Here is a 16,983-nt window from a genome sequence, read left to right as displayed (position 1 = left end):
TTTTGCCATGCTGAGCCTTTTACGATTGCATTCTGCTGATTGAGCGAATGAGAATTTTGCTGAAAGAATCACTTTTATTTTCTAGCTTTAAACATACATTGACACATTTAAATTGCTGTTAATATGGATAAAACTGTTATACAGTAACACATTAACATAACCGTCAAGCAAATATCGTAAAACTGCTGTGGCCAATTCAACTGATTTAAATCAGTGAGCCAAAAGCTGTCTGACTCGGCTATTAAAATCGTTAGCATTCCGTTCTTTCTCATTCAATCTGGTTCTCCCTCGGTAGAGAAAATTTTTCGGCTGCCTTTCAGTTTATCCTTCTTTCCTTCCACTGCTGTCAGTTCTGAGTCGACCTGCAGAGTCACTTGGTTGGAAGAATTTACTCTCGCGACGGCAGCTCCTCACCGGCCCAATCAACTCGCGACCGACGCCAAAATCAGAACCGAAAACTCCAGCGACCGAAAACACACGCGTCAGCAAACACGACGATGACAACATTCGTCCGGGAGGCGGAACGCCAGCACGAACAAGCAAAGAGAAGACAAAATGCCCACACAAAGCACGGAACGAGCTGAACTGCTAACGTTGAAAGCCAAACGCGAACTGAAAACCGAAAATGGAACATTTAACAAAATTATGGAAGATTTTGAACGTTAATAACTCAGCTGCCCCTGGACCAATTTTAACAATATTATCACCAATCGATCAGAAATATTTCTTTCAGCAACATTTTGGAGGTGCAATTGAAACAAAAAACGAAGTTGACCGCGGTACGAAAAGTGGTCAGGTTTTGACGCTTTAAACTTTGTTTTCTGTTAAAATGAGCACTTTATTATTTTTCAAAATTGACACTATTGAAAATTGCATGTATGTGCAACTGTTGCTATGATAATTAAAATGATCATCGATTGCCTGCGAAAAGCGATTACCCTAAGACGGATTTCAAAGATGAATTCGATCCGATCTCACCAAACGGTGTTTATTCAATCACGACGTGGTGAGTGGTGGTGGTCTCCAGTACACAACGAAAGGCTCCCCGCGAGCTGCAGCCTACATGAGCATCCATAGAAAGAAGAAGAAGCCTTTGGTTTTTGTTTTTTTCCGTCGATCTTGTTTTCCGTGCTGAGCACCAATGCTACCGACGTGCCAGGAAGGCAACTCCCACACCTGGACCCTACCTATCGACCCATCAACTCACGAACCAAGGACCAACGGCTTTACTTCCCATCCGAAGGAAGGCGTGATCAGAGATGTTATGCCTCAGAATATCCCAGCGGCGCCGACTGGGATTGAACCCAGGCCTGGTGGGGTGAGAGGTAATCACGCTTACCACTACACTACCGGCGCCGTTAGAAGAAGAAGCCTCACCGCTATGGATCGGAATCAGTAGATCGTGAAGAGTCGCTGTGGGCCATCTATGTCAAGTGCGTCATACTAAAGAGTAAAAGCAGAGAGAATCCCGTTCAAATTCCTATTCTAATTTCATTTGCTTTGGTGTGGATCGTATTCAACCTGAATGGTTTCTTTGAGTCGGTTCCAAATCTTTTTTTTCCTGATCCTAACAACATCCTAAATGGTGTGGTATGAATAGAAATGCGTTTATTTTATCGGTGCCCTTATAGGTTCTGGAGAGTTAAGACAAGTTGTTGGCCAAATAAGATTGTCGTGACCAGGCATGGAAAATCATTTACATTCATTTGCCTCTAACTTTTTTCATCAACAGCATTCCGCAAAATGATGTATAGTGCTTTTGTAGGGTTTGTTATTAGCTACAACCGTTACTCAAATCTGTATCTCTTATGCATCCCGAATTAGAGCGGGCAGAACTTGTTACTGTTTTTCAGTGAATGTAAAATACATTCACTGAAAAACAGTAGTGGCTTCTGTTCGCTCTGGTTCGTCATGCATAAGAGATACGGATTTGAGTTGTTAACAAAAGTTGTAGCTAATAATAAAACCTACTTAAGCTCCATACAATATTTTGCGGAGTTCTGTTGATGAAAAAAGTTAGGGGCAATGTAAATGAATGCACGAAATGAATGCAAATGATTTTCCATGCCTGGTCGTGACATAGTTTTCAGCAATTAAAATTGGCCACATCATTAATATTACGGCACATCTGTTCTTTTCGAGATTGGTTATTCATGATGATGATTATTTCATCAATCAACAACCTGCTATGATCAAAAACTTGTCTTGATCAAATCACATGATCGCATGACAAAAAATTTAACCTATTTAGCAATCTACCTTGATCATTAACTTGCCATGCTCAACTATTGGCCATTATCAAGACTTTGGGTTAAAATCAACACTTATAGATAGTTTCCATGTTTTGAATAATAATTAAGAGCCAATGATAACTGGAAGCAGTGATGCAAAATATCATGACACTCACTCGACACTCGTCAACACATCAACCGCTCATCAACGATGATGAGAAAACCCGAAACGACAGAAGAAAATGAAAGCAATGCCTACGCATTCCAAGTTCGTCTCGGCACGCGTGACTGTGTGAATTACAAACAAAGCTGGCAAATTTAAACGGTAGCTGTTGGGCTCACTTACCAACACACTCACATAAGCAAGCAAAGCAGCAACTGCTTCAAAACGAGCACAGATCAGTGTCGTGATTGTCAGGAATGACCAGTTGGGTGAAGGATCACCACCAAAGACGACATTCACCAGTTGCTTTTTACTTCTTTCTTTAACTTGATGGATGGTCATGGAGAGTGCTTCGACAAGCACATTGGTGGGAATGTACCAAGTGTTACTTTCATCAGTTGTTTGACGATCATGTTTGTTGATAGGTCGGAAATCTGGCTGGAAGTGGTGCCTTCAATTCCTGTACATACTCAATTAAGGCAGATTGTTGATCATGATAGAATTTTCTTTTTCTTTATTTAACGTTGGTCTCTGTTCCACAATCTAGTGCCAATCACCGACGGACATCGATTGCCATCCATTGACGGCAACCGAATATGCAGGAAGGCAGCTTCCACACCTGCTTAGGATATCGCACCCATTCACAACACACACATGGGCCGGGACCAACGGCTTTACTTCCTTTCCGAAGGAGATTTTTATGCCTCAGAAAAATCCCACCGACCTCGGCTGGGATTGAACCCAGACCCATTGGGGTGTTAGAAAGCAGTCACGCTTTGTCATGTAAAGACATTCCCAGGTATTTTCAGCACACAGATCGATACAAGAAGTTTTAATCTACCATATAATATGACAAACACACCAAGAAACGGTTCTGTGCTCAAGTTATTAACGAAAGAGAAAGTCGGTGAAGAGAATCGATCAATGTTACTTACGACCTAATGAAATGTTCAGCTTGAAATGAAGGCGTGTTGAAAATATGCTCATAATTAATGGCACACCCTATAGTGAGACACAGAACTCAATTCTGATCACGATTCATTTAGATACTGACTTGAACTGCATTCTTTGGTGCAACCGGTGTAAATATTTACCTTATCTGACTAAAAACTGGGTAATCATGACGTTTGATTATTGACAACAGTTTAAATAACGAAAAGAGATCTACTGCTATTATGATTACCTGAGATTTGTCAAATCATGTAAACTTTTACAATGCTTGCACCGAAACATTGGAGGATGCAAAATATTGACTGATTTTCTATTGGTCCAACTCAACTCTCCGTGTACCGAACTATCACTGCATGGTAATTACAATTTACTGAAATCAACTTCAAATCCCTTCAATTCTTTACTTCTGATTGAAGTTTCCGAAATATGATGATTCATATTTTTGCACCAATTCACCCTGTTAGACTCGCTAAGCAATTGACTCCGATCAATTATTCCATTGATGTGTTTATTGCACCGACGTTCGATGACCGTATATAACCGTCACACTCAAATTATCGTTCAATTCTAAATCGTAATGCCTCTTATCGGGAGTAATTCAATGCGCGAGATAGCATGGCAATTTGCCTAGCATCAGCCACCGTCGCACAGTTGGCTCTAAACAGCCCGGCTGTCAAGATGGGTTTCGTGATTCCGTGTCTGGTGGCCCTAGCGGTTGCCGGTTGCAGTAGCAGTTTCGACATCCGTGAACCGGAGCAGAAAGATTGGTATCAGCATGCAACGTTCTATCAAATCTACCCGCGCTCGTTCATGGATAGTGATGGTGACGGAATTGGTGATCTACCGGGCATCACCGGGAAAATGAAGTACTTAGCCGATATCGGTATCGATGCGACCTGGTTGAGTCCACCGTTCAAATCGCCGCTGAGGGATTTCGGTTACGACGTGTCTGATTTCTACGAGATCCAACCGGAATATGGAACGCTGGATCAGTTCGATGAGCTGGTGAAGGAAGCACATGCAAACGGAATCAAACTGATGTTGGATTTCATTCCGAATCATTCGAGTGATGAACATGAGTGGTTCGTTAAGTCGGTGGCAAGAGATGAGAAGTACAAAGACTTTTACGTTTGGCATAAGGGAGTGCAAAATCAGCAAACGGGTCAGTATGATCCACCGAATAATTGGATCTCGGTATTTGGTGGACCCGCTTGGAAGTACCATGAAGGTCGTCAGGAGTACTACCTGCATCAGTTTACGGACAAGCAGCCGGATTTGAACTACCGCAACCCTGCGGTGCTGGAAGAGATGACAAAGATGTTGTTTTTCTGGTTGGACCGTGGAGTCGATGGATTCCGCCTAGATGCCATCAATCATATGTTTGAGGATGCAGAGTTTCGTAATGAACCTCCAGCTGGTGGTGTGCCGGGATCTTATGATTCGCTGGATCACATCTATACCAAGGATGTTGAAGATGTGTATGGTGTCGTGTATGGATGGCGTGACTTGATGGATGCCTACTCGAAGGAGCACGGACGGACGATCATTCTGATGACGGAAGCGTATTCCTCGATCGAAGGCACGATGCTGTACTATGAGAATGCGAATCGTACCCGTCAAGGGGCACATATGCCGTTCAACTTCCAGTTGATCTATGATTTTAAGAGTGATCAAAATGCTGCCGGTTTGAAGTCATCGATTGATTGGTGGATGAATCACATGCCCGCCAGACATACACCGAGCTGGGTTAGCGGATCGCATGATCATTCCCGGTTTGCTTCCAGGGTCGGGGAGGACCGTGTGGATCAGGTGATGACACTGATGCATACCTTGCCGGGAACCAGCATCACATACTATGTAAGTAGATTGTAAACCTTTTATTGGTATAATGACACTAACAGAAGTTCTACAGGGTGAAGAAGTTGGCATGCTGGACTACAAGGAGGCTAATGTCTACGACAGCCGTGATCCGAATCGTACTCCCATGCAGTGGGATAATACAACCAGTGCAGGCTTCAGTACCAACTCTAGCACCTGGTTGAAGGTACACCCAGATTATCCCACTCGGAACGTTTACATACAGCAAAATACAGAAAAGAACACCTACCATCACTTCGATTCCTTGACCAAATTGCGACGGCACGTAACAATGCAGAATGGTGACTATCTGCATCGAACCGTCGGAAGCCATGTTTACGCTTTGCTGAGAGAACTTCGTGGTCAAGATTCGTTCCTGACCGTTCTCAACATGGCCGGTGAGAAGTACGAAGCGGATCTCGGAGACTTTGTGAACCTCCCGGAAAGGATGATCGTTGAAGTAGCACAACCCAAGTCTGCGCTGAAAGCTGGGTAGGTTTTGTGAACTTATTATAGATAATACCTGTTTTTTAAATAACTGTTTTATATTTTAGTGATGAGGTTGAAATCAGCAAACTAACTCTAGGCCCGTACGATTCAGTTGTACTGAGAGCTGCTTCCTCTGCTACCGTCTTCTCGCTTTCGTTTGCCGCAGCTTTTGCCCTTATCGTTAAGTACCTTTTAGTGTGAGGGAATTTGTTGCACCAGTCACACCAATTGAAAGCCAGGGCATGAATGTCGAATAAATTGATTTGAGTCAAGCTTTTAGTAGTTGACAAATGTACGAACATATCTCAACATCAACATGTGTGAGAGAGTAATGTCACCATTTTTCCTTATTGACAACCGATATAAAGGGCTTCCCTCGCAGAGTCATTAATCATATTTATACTCATGCTTCGTTCGTCTAACCCATTCTACGATCCGCAGCAACACCGACAACACGTGTCGATCAAAGCCAGGACCCCGATCAATCATGTGGATTTATTCACCACCCGCCTAAAACGGCTTTCTTAACTCGTGTCAATTTTGTCCTTTTGAAGTGACGTAGGACGACACATGCCTCCTCTATCTAGCATATATCTACATCAACCGCGCTGAAATATTTATTGCCTGTAGGTTATTGAGGAAGCACTTTGCCCCATCCAGAGTTATGCATAAAGGGAAACTTGGCGTAATACGCGCCAGCGGGGTAATATGACCATGGACCTTTTTTTTAAAGTACTTTTAAAGCAGCAATTTAAATTATAATTTCACTTAATGATAGATCAGAATTTCTGGATGACAAACCATTAAATTTTCTTTGAAAAGTCCATGAAAAAATGCTGTTGGCCATATTACCCCGTTTTACACCATCTCCTCCGATATAGTTGGGAATCGAATCCAATCGTCTTGAATTTAAATCTAGGTCAGACGAGGGAATAAATCTCAACTTTCTCTTCCGCAGCTGCTTTGTATTGGCTGCGGGCGGGTTCTGTCAATCAACTCTACGGTCTGATGCTGAGTTGCGACTTATCCTGGGCCTACGATGGAAAAATGTCTCTGGAATAGCAATTTTTTGTTTGCTTCAAACGGGGAATTTCCTCGGTATTCACCCGTGTCAGCCCGTAATATATTCATACTGATCCAGGCAGGAAGACACACACAGAGACAAAGAGAGAGGGGGAAATGTATATAAGGATGGTGTTTGTTCGTTCGTTGGAACGTGTGCTTTAAAAGGACACAAGTATAGCTAAATCCATTTCCTTCGATGGGGAAAAATGATGGGATCAATTCATCTAGAAAGTTTCATGAATTTCGTTTTGGAACGTTGCATCTGATGATCAAATATAGGAAAATTTAATTTGAGTAACAGATAATTAGAGAATGGTTAGAAATTTAGTTAGTATTTCTTAAAAGCTATTATTTGTAGCAAGCACGCTTTATTATTTACTAATCATCATTGAATATTTATCAACTGTAAATATAGATAGTTTTTCAATTCATTATTCTTTGCTTTGTCTGTAATCACGTTATATTATTTATAGCATGAAAGCTCGTCTTTAAAATTTAAGCCTAAATGTACCACCAAGGGAGATATCCAGTTATAAAAGTTACAATAGCCATAATATAAATCGAATGACTTCCCTACGTTAAGCTACAAGCGCAAAGGAAATGTCCCGATAGGCTGAAATTTTGCCTGGTATATCACTCTGATACCACATTGTCACTGCGTTGGCTTGCGGACATCGACCCACAAGCCTATCGATCCAAAAAGCGTCCAATGCCATTACGCGCGATCGACGTTGCTTTTGTACCAAAAACCGCTAAGCCCCCAAATTCATCAGAGATTCGTCCGGTGGAAAGATTTTGGGGCATAATGAAGGCCAAAGTTCGAAAATCGTCCACGGTGTTTAAGAACGAGCTGGAGTTGAAGAAAGAATGGATGAAAGTGACCAAAAAGGTCGGCTCCACCATTGCAAAAAATGTAATGAGGGGTCTTAAGGGAAAGGTGCGGGCTTTTAGCGATGGAAAGGAAATTGAATAAAGTACTTTGACTATATGTTTTTAGTATTACTTCTACGTGAAGTCAACGATGAATCTTCAACTATGAATAAAGTAATTATGCCGAAACATTATCCATATGTATTCCATATGGATCCATATTTATTAGCAAAATAAATTTTTGGCGAACACTTTTGTCTGGTGCATTTTTTTTCGGGTACAGGCCTTAGTGGCGGTAGTGCGTGTGGAAATGAATGTGTTCAGGTAAAGCTACCGGTTAAGATAACCTTAAGGCCGTGATTGTGATTCTCCCCATGCGTGCATTGGTCTTCCTGAAACTAAATCACCCATTTCGCGCCATTGGCAGGTAGGGAAACCATCGCTGTGTCGATTAACAGCAATCGGATCCACGCGCATTCTACTGATTCGGCGCGAAAGCAACAGTTTCTGGACGAAGAGCGTATGTACCACGCTCCACGCGTAAGGCCATGAATCGGTGTAGGAGACACCCAAGACAGCCGTATATCATATCGATGATAGTTTCCGGACCGAAGTAGTGCGCAACGCAGCTTCGGTACCTCCGCCGGTCTCCTCACCAACGCAGCCGAAAATCCTAGGTCGTTATTTTATAAATTGCTGTTATGGCTCGAGTGACACTTACCTTTGATAAAAAAAAAACACGTCTACTTAGGATTCATATTTATGGAAAAAATCATATATCAATGAAACAGTCATCGGTCGTCATTGAAAAGCAATGCAACTATGTTCTGTCAATCTAATTAAACTTTTAATGGCTCTGTTGTCTTGTGAATTTTAGCTATAGCTGCCTCTTTTCTGATTTTTATCTCTCAATCTATGACATATACACGAAAACTATATCTCAACGACATTTCTAGAACAATATGAGGAACATTATACCGTAGACTACAAATGTTTATACCATATGGGTTAAAAATTCGTAGAACAAATACTTTAAAATTCTTCACTTTTTAAGATATCTTTGAGCATGAAACTAAGTCAAACTTCAATATAATCACTTTGAATAGTCAACCTTTGGTTACAAAGTTGATAGATAACACATTAAGCTTTGCTATGAAAGTTGCTACAGCAGTTTTCGTTGTTTCAGTCTCGAGATACAAATATTATAAGCCGTAAATTACCTTAAAAACATAAAATTAACTTGAAGCACCTCTAAATCATCACCGATTTGGCTGGAAATTTTGCACAGAAGTTCAAATTAACATGACGAACAGTAATCACCGTTGACCCGTTACATTCCGAAAATTTCGTTTAAAATGAACAGGTCTAGTATCTAGCATCAGTGACCATTCGACCCTTTTGGACTATATTACTGAGGCTTCAAGAGAGTTTTTTACTGTAATGAACATCTCCACCAATTTTCTCGGTGAAAACCCTGAACATTGGGATTTAAATCAAGATTATCTGAGAGGTAAGTAAATATAACAAATCATCAAGATCAAAGTTATTTTGACGTAGGACTACGTCTGTGATTTCTATATGGGGGTACACTTTGTGAAAACCGAAAATGGAACATGTAACGAAATTATGAAAGATTTTGAACGTGAATAACTCAGCTGCCCCTGTACCAATTTCAATAATTTTATCGCCAATTGATCAGAAATATTTCTACGCATCGATAACAATGCTTTCGTAAATGTCAAGCATTTTTCAAAAGCTTCGAAATAACTGACAAATCCGCCAATTATGTAAATGCATATGCTGCTTCCCCAACACAGTTATCAGAGAATCGTTTATAGACGAAACATGTCGATGTAGCATTGCTGCTTACCCAACAGAGAGTCGTTAATAAATGAAACAAGTCGAAGTGGCATTCACCTCCGATCTTCGGGCGTATGCGAATAGGGAGAATACAATTGCGTAACATTTTGCACACTCATCGCCATATTCAGAGCCACACGCCTACAACGACCACACCAACTGCTCTCCAGAGTTGTATCCAAACTTGGAAGCAAGGGTGTAAGTGATTTTGATCGACTTTATCGACTTTCTGTTTCGTTAATGATAGAAGAGCATAGCAGAAATAGTGCGAAATAGGTTAGTGAAGCCATGGTCATCGATGAAGAGAATTGACTTTCACCCTTCTGCTTCTAAGCCCTTTAATAAAATGGGAGGAGCTTTAGTACTGATATTATACCAGCTTTGTCTATACAACGCATAATTTAGTGTAGTAAAGCACAGCAGATGAGTGTATGATAAAATACCCAAAATTAGTGGGGCATGATTTTCTAGCTTTCGAAAAATGATTATTTTTCATGTCCGATTGACAAGCGACAAAACCGTAAAAAAGGAGGAACTTCAACTGATATGCCTTTCATTGTTGCTTTTGTCCATACAGTAGCTGACCGAAGCTCCTCCCATTTGGTGGTGTCGTTAGCATCTAGTGTATCGCCGAATCTATGTGTGGAAGTAGAACCATCGCGACCAAGGGCGTAGCCAGGTTTCGAACTAGTGAGGGGTGAAAAAAAATTACTGTGGAAAGTTTGGCCGAATGCCATTTCACCGAACGCCATTTCACCGAAAACCTTTGTGTTGCTGAGTTTAGTTGGGAGCAGTTGCCCTCCCTTTCCCCCTCTGGCTACGCCTATGATCGCAACAATCAGCAAAACGGTAGCAACCAAGCTTCTAATCCTTAATCAACTGGGCCGACACTCTTCTGAGTGCCCATTTCTTGTAGCAAAGTTGATGTATCCTTCGCTGCGCCTTTCCCGCCGATTTGCTGATCCAGCTGCCTACACTTCATCATCATCTTCCAAAGATCCACCTAGTCAACCCGTGTCCAGCAGCAGTCGCGCTGACACTCTTCCGAGTGCCCATTCATCGTAGCAAGGTTGAGGTTTCCCTCGCAGCCTTCCAACCTGTCGCAGACACCAGTTTAACCCCTGTCCAGTAGCAGACGGGCCGAGAATCTTGCAAATGCGCAATCATTGAACCGAAGAATATGGGATTATCCGGTCCGATTTGCTGATCCAGCTGCCTACACGTCATCATCATCTTCCAAAGATTTTAAGCCTGTACTACCATCGGCCCTTTTCAGGGCCACAAAGATTCTCCAAAAGAGTTAAATCTCTGAACATGTCTCAACTAAAATTCTTATCAAAAGGTTCTTTTCAGGGCAATCATAGTCATACTAAAGATTATAAACAGAGAGAACCCCGCTCAAATTCTTATTCCTACACGAAACACAAGCTCCTGTTGTAGTTAACAAATAACATTTATTATATAAGACCACGTAGTCCTACGTCCCCATTGCGTACAACCCCATAGGGCTGTCCCTTGTAGTTTTTTGTTGATGTGCCATGTTCATGAAAATGTATTCACTGTTACCAACCGAAAGAAAGTGATATATTTTCACAAACATTGTTTCGATTTTGAACAAAAAAAGTGCTTTAAAATTATTGAAAGTGACGGCGGTTTTTTTTTCTTCTTAACAGCGCAGTAGCGAGTTCGAGCTCTTTGGGTTGTGTATGATGTCGCGGAAAGGGCCGTAGAGCTTGTTTCCGACCTAACCAAGAACCAAGAATCTCGAACAACATGAATACCTACTGCAAGTTGTGGAGTACCACCGAAAAATGCAGCCGATGAAATATTGATGTCTGAGCAGCAGCACATCGACTGATAAGGTTTGAATAAATTGTGCGCCAGAGCAAATACACCCTTGTGAAAAATCACGCTTGTTTCCAAATGACCCCCGTGAAACAAAATTGTTGTACTATAACGGAGACCAGTGTAAAGTTTCATCAAAATCGAAGATTCTTTGCGCATGATATCGGCTTTCCTCCATGCTGAGTGACTGCCCCACACAACGTGACTGCCTCGCGCAGACAGCAGCAGGCGGCAGCTGGCAGTGCTGCTAGAAAAAAAAAGAATAATGAGCAGTTCGTTTGGTTAGCATTCAGTAATGGCTAACTAACTTTTTCCACAAGCGTCGGATCGTTTTGCGGTGTTCAAAGAAAAGTTTCCTTGTAAAATTTCCTAGGGAGTACATGGGTTGATTTATTTTTAGAGGACAATGGGTGACCTCACCAGATTTTTATTTGGAAAAGTAAGTTTTACCATATAAAATCCTATGTAAAATTAAAACCGCTGGCACCAAAATATAGTTCCACCGACCGACCTGAAATTTTACACAGTTATTTTAGGACCCAGAAGGCCCCCGAAAATCATACTGGAACTGGAATTTGAATGTTGTCCCACCCTAATATGTATGTATGTATGTATGTATGTATGTATGTATGTATTTAAGTTCGTATGAGTGTTACTCACTCAATTTTCGCAGAGATGACGTGACCAATTTTAGTGGAACAAGTTCCAGAAGATGTGTTTCAGATCTCCATTTTCGCAGAGATGACTTGACCAATTTTAGTGGAACAAGTTCCAGAAGATGTGTTCCAGATCCCCATACCCGATCGCGAATTTCTAATGCGTGTTGCAAAATGCATCGCTCGTGTAATTTGATTAACCATGTAACTAAATAAATTTTAAAATTTTCGCTAAAGTCTGTAAATATCTGTGAATAAACTTAAAAGTCTGCAAATGTCTGTAACGCACCCTTTAAGCAAAATCACGATTGGCTAGCGGAATGGGAGCTCCAATTTCAGGAAAAAGTTGTTAAGTATGGTCCATCAAAATGTTTTCGACGAAGATCGAGTGATTTCAAACTCCAGCAACATTGGAGTAAAATGCATCACTTAAAAATAAGGTCTGAATAGAGTGTTAAACTGAAATTAACAAATATCTAAAATTTATATGACGAGTGAATTCGTTCCATGATGTTGTTTATACTGTTAAACACTTAACACGGTGATTTCCAAACCTGTGTCATGTTTTTCACAAAATACAAACTTTCATAAGAATCAATGATCTAATAGGGTTTTTGATCTAATTTCTGTCCTACTAAGCACAACCCGTGCTTAACTTCTCTTTTTTGAACGGGTTTGAACAAAAAAACTAAATATTCCTGCCAAAGATGACCTCTAAATTTATTCACCTTTCGATACGTATGGAAATTGGATTTGATGAAGAGTCACAAATTGTTGAGATATTGTTTAAAATCTAATACTGCTTCTTGATTCTAAATTCGTTCTACGAGCAAGGTTGCAAAGACTCATTTCAGCTAAAACAATGTTTTTCTAAATTATGAAATAATTAGATGCCATGATCAAATTTTGAATTGGTAGGATACAAGAAGAGGTTGCAAAGAATGTGTTTGACATATTAAACCTGTTTATTTCACTTCATGAGAGTCACAATCAGCGATTTTTCACACACTCACTCACTCACTCACTCACTCACTCAGCGATCAGAAAATCGCTGATTGTGACTCATAGAAAGCAAAATTTACAGGTTTTATGTTTCAAACGCATACTTTGTAACCTCTTCTTGTAAGTTACAAGTAAAACATGCCATCATATCATCTTTTGATTTTATTATTCCGAAAAACATTATTTGAGCTGAAATGAGTATTTGCAACCTTGGCTGAGTGTAGAATGCAATCGTCGTTTCTTGTAAACTGCTTTCAAACAATGGTTTTGGATGGTTTGCATGAAGTGTCTATGGTGTCAAAATTCCAGAAAAGTTAAAATTTTTGATAAGCTTTCAAATAAACAGTGGTCTTTATTTTTTGTTATTGAAGTTAATAAGAGTTTTTTTTTTCAGGTTAATAAATTGAGTTATTTTCCAGTGTGTATTTTTTCAGAAAAGGCAGTCCGGTTACCTACTATTTTGTCTCAGACGTCATTTCGATTAGATGGGCCGATATATTGGAGAAAACTACAAAAGACAGCCCTTTGGGATTGTACGCAATGGTGACCTAGGACTACGTGGTCTTAAATAATAAATCTTATTTGTTAACTGCAGCAGGAGCTTGTGTTTTGTGTTGGAATAGGAATTTGAGCGGGGTTCTATCTGTTTATACTCTTTTGTATGACGCGCTTAACATAGATGGCCCACAGCGACTGACGAAGAGCTTCTGATTCCGATTAATAGCGGTGCGGCTTCTTCCTCCTTCTATGGGTGCTCATGTAGGCTGCTTAAGGGTCCTGTACACCACCAGCGGTGCAAAGGGCCAACGTAAAGGCTTCCATCATGGGCGGCTGCTCGCTTTTGCCTAGACCTGGGCCCAGGTCAGATTTCTATCGACTTGCTTAATTTCCTTATTGAGGCTCCGCCGCCATGAGCCCCTGGGTCTGCCTCTGCTGCGATGTCCTGCTGGATTCCAATCCAGCGCTTGCTTGCAGATTTCGTTTCCGCCCCGTCGAAGTGTGTGGCCGACCCACCTCCACTTTCAATCTCGAATTTCTGTTGCTATCGGCTTCTGATGACATCGACGATGGAGCTCGGCATTCAAGATCCAGTTGTGAGGCCACCAGGCACGAATTATATACCGCAGGCATCGGTTGATGAAGACCTGCAGCTTTTGAATGTTCTCCGCTGATACACACCACGTCTCGCTGGCGTATAACAACACAGATTTCACACGTTCGAGTTGAAAATCCGGATTTTGGGGCGTTGACTTATCTGGTTGGATCTCCATACGTTTCGTAAACTCGCAAAGGCAGCCCTAGCCTTCTTGATTCGTGCACCTATGTCGGTCTTGGTCCCGCCGTCCGATGCTATTTGGCTGCCAAGATATTGGAAACTTTCGACCTTCTCCACTGCTTGCCCCGCTACCGTAAAGTTGGAAGGGTTGCCCGTGTTGATATCCAACGATTTGGTCTTGTTGACGTTGATGGTGAGACCCGCCGCAGAGGAGCGTTCGGCTAGGTCATTGAGCTTACTCTGCATATCAGAGCGCCGTTGTGCTAGTAGAGCAACATCATCAGCCAAATCGAAGTCGTTGAGATGCTCCATGGTGATAGGCTGCCAAAGCAGCCCACGGTTCGGTACACGGTCAATTGCACCTACCATGATCTCGTCGATTACGATGAGAAACAGTAGCGGGGATAGTATACATCCTTGTCTCACACCAGCGACTACCCGGATAGGGTCGGACAAGGCTCCGTTATGCAGAACTCTGCACGTGAAAGCCTCATACTGCGCTTAGATGAGGTTGACGATTTTATCCGGGACTCCCTTGCGTCTCAGGGCGCCCCACAGATTCTCGTGATTGAGACGGTCGAAAGCTTTTTCGTAGTCAATGAATACCAAATAAAGGGACTCTTGGAATTCATTGACCTGCTCCAGGATGATGCGGAGCGTGACAATATGGTCCACACAAGATCTTCCGGCACGGAATCCTGCCTGCTGCCGTCGGAGAGTCGCGTCGATCTTCTCCTGTATCCAATTCAGGATAACTTTGCACAGAACTTTGAGAACAATACACAGTAACATGATGCCTCGCCAATTGTCGCACACAGTCAGATTCCCCTTCTTTGGGACCTTCACTAAGATGCCCTGCATCCAGTTGGCCGGAAAAGTCGCGGTGTCCCAGATATTACAGAATAGTTGATGCAACATTTGTGCGGATAGCATGGGGTCAGCTTTGAGCATCTCTGCTGATATGCGATCGACTCCTGGACCCTTGTTGGATTTCATGCTTCGGATAGCTGCTTCAATCTCCTGCAGTGATGGGGCCTCGGAATTGACGCGAGTGATGCGCCGCACCCTAGGCGGATCATGCCGAGATGTTGATGGCTGGTTGGCCGTCGAAACTTGAAGAAGTTGTTCGAATGCTCAAACCAGCGTTTCAGCTGGTCAGTGGGGTCGGTAAGCAATTGTCCAGTCGTGTCCTTCACTGGCATCCTCGGGTTCATCCTTACTCCACTCAGGCGTCGTGAGATATCGTAGAGGAGGCGTATATCGCCAGTGTTTGCGGCTTTCTCCCCTTCGTCGGCCAGGGAGTTCACCCACGCTCGCTTGTCCCGTCTGCAAGAGCGCTTGACTTCCTTCTCTAGAGCCGAGTACCGTTGACGGGCTTCGTTCCTGGCTCCTCTGGTTCTCGCCCGCTCTATCGCGGCTTTTGCTTCTCTACGCTCCTCAATCTTCCGCCAGGTTTCATCTGTGATCCACTCTTTCCTCTGGGTGTGCAGCTCACCCAAGTTATTCTCGCTTGTTTCTATAAAGGCATTCTTGATGGCCGTCCATTGTTCTTCTACGCTGCCACCTTCTGGAACATCCGCAGCTCGAGTCTCAAGTTCATGAACAAAAGACCTTTTTACCGCTGGATCTTCAAGTCGGCGTGTGTTGAACCACCGTCCGAGTCTCTCCTCCCGTCGCTGAATCCGTGTCATGCGTAGGCGGATTTCACCGATTAGAAGGTGATGGTCAGACGCGAGGTCGGCGCTGCGTTTATTCCGGACATCAAGAAGGCTCCGTCTCCATTTTCGGCTGATGCAGATGTGGTCGATCTGATTCTCGGTATGTCCATCACGGGAAACCCACGTGACTTTGTGCACTGGCCGATGGGGGAAGAGCGAGCCCCCGATCACCATGTCGTTATTGCCACAAAATTCTGCAAACAGCTGACCGTTCTCGCTCATTTCGCCGAGACCATGGCGTCCCATGACACGCTCATAGTCCGTATTGTCGGAGCCGATCTTCGCATTAAAGTCGCCAGTATAGATCTTGATGTCACCCGGCATTCAGTTGACTGTAAAAATTCTCCTTGTCCTGTAGCTCGGCAGCATCGGTTGGCGCATAACATTGGATTATGGTAAGGTTACGAACCCGTGTTCTAAATGTAGGCTGCAGCTCGCTGCTTGCAGGCAGCCTTTCGTTGTGTACTGGAGAAAAATGTCAGCGCCACTTGCCGAAAGCACTGCTGCTGCTGCTGATACAAACGACCGGACAATACCACACACGATGATTGGAACTGAATTCGATCAGCGGTTGTGGGCAGCCTTGACAGCTAGTTGCTTGCGGGGAGCCTTTCGTTGTGTACTAGAGAACATCACTACTCACCACGTGGTTATGGAATAAACACCGTATGGTGAGACCGGATGGAATTCAACTTTGAAATCCATGTTAGGGAAATTGATTTTCGCAGGCAATCGGTGATTATCATAGCAACATTTGCTCATTCAACAATTTTGAATATTGAAATTTAGAAATAAAAAATATGAAGTCTTAAACTTAACTGATGCGTAGACATATTTCTGATTGATTGTAGTTAAACTTAATAAAATTGGTCCAGGGGCAGCTGAGTTATTAACGTTCAAAGTCTTTCATAATGTTGTTACATGTTCCATTTTCGGTTTTCACAAAGTGTACCCCCATATAAAAATCACAGACGGAGTTTACCTCAATATCTAATACGCC

General features: G+C 42.5%; 2 protein-coding genes across 7 annotated transcripts in view; one reads left to right on the top strand and one right to left on the bottom strand.

The window, feature by feature from the left end:
- LOC135709868 (dual specificity calcium/calmodulin-dependent 3',5'-cyclic nucleotide phosphodiesterase 1-like) overlaps positions 1-16,983 on the bottom strand; it is a 714,199-nt gene that overhangs the window by 448,194 nt on the left and 249,022 nt on the right. The window lies entirely within an intron of this gene.
- On the top strand, positions 3,946-5,907 carry LOC135709933 (alpha-glucosidase-like). The gene is made up of 3 exons (XM_065232381.1): positions 3,946-5,202; positions 5,258-5,694; positions 5,757-5,907. The coding sequence occupies exons 1-3, from the start codon at positions 3,961-3,963 to the stop codon at positions 5,890-5,892; spliced, it is 1,815 nt and encodes a 604-aa protein (XP_065088453.1). The 5' UTR covers positions 3,946-3,960; the 3' UTR covers positions 5,893-5,907.

The sequence above is a fragment of the Ochlerotatus camptorhynchus genome, unplaced genomic scaffold, assembly GCF_037179485.1.
Source record: "Ochlerotatus camptorhynchus isolate MF236.1 unplaced genomic scaffold, CSIRO-AGI_Acam_v1.1 ptg000367l, whole genome shotgun sequence".
Taxonomy (NCBI): domain Eukaryota; kingdom Metazoa; phylum Arthropoda; class Insecta; order Diptera; family Culicidae; genus Ochlerotatus; species Ochlerotatus camptorhynchus.
This window is presented reverse-complemented; position numbering and strand designations above follow the sequence as displayed.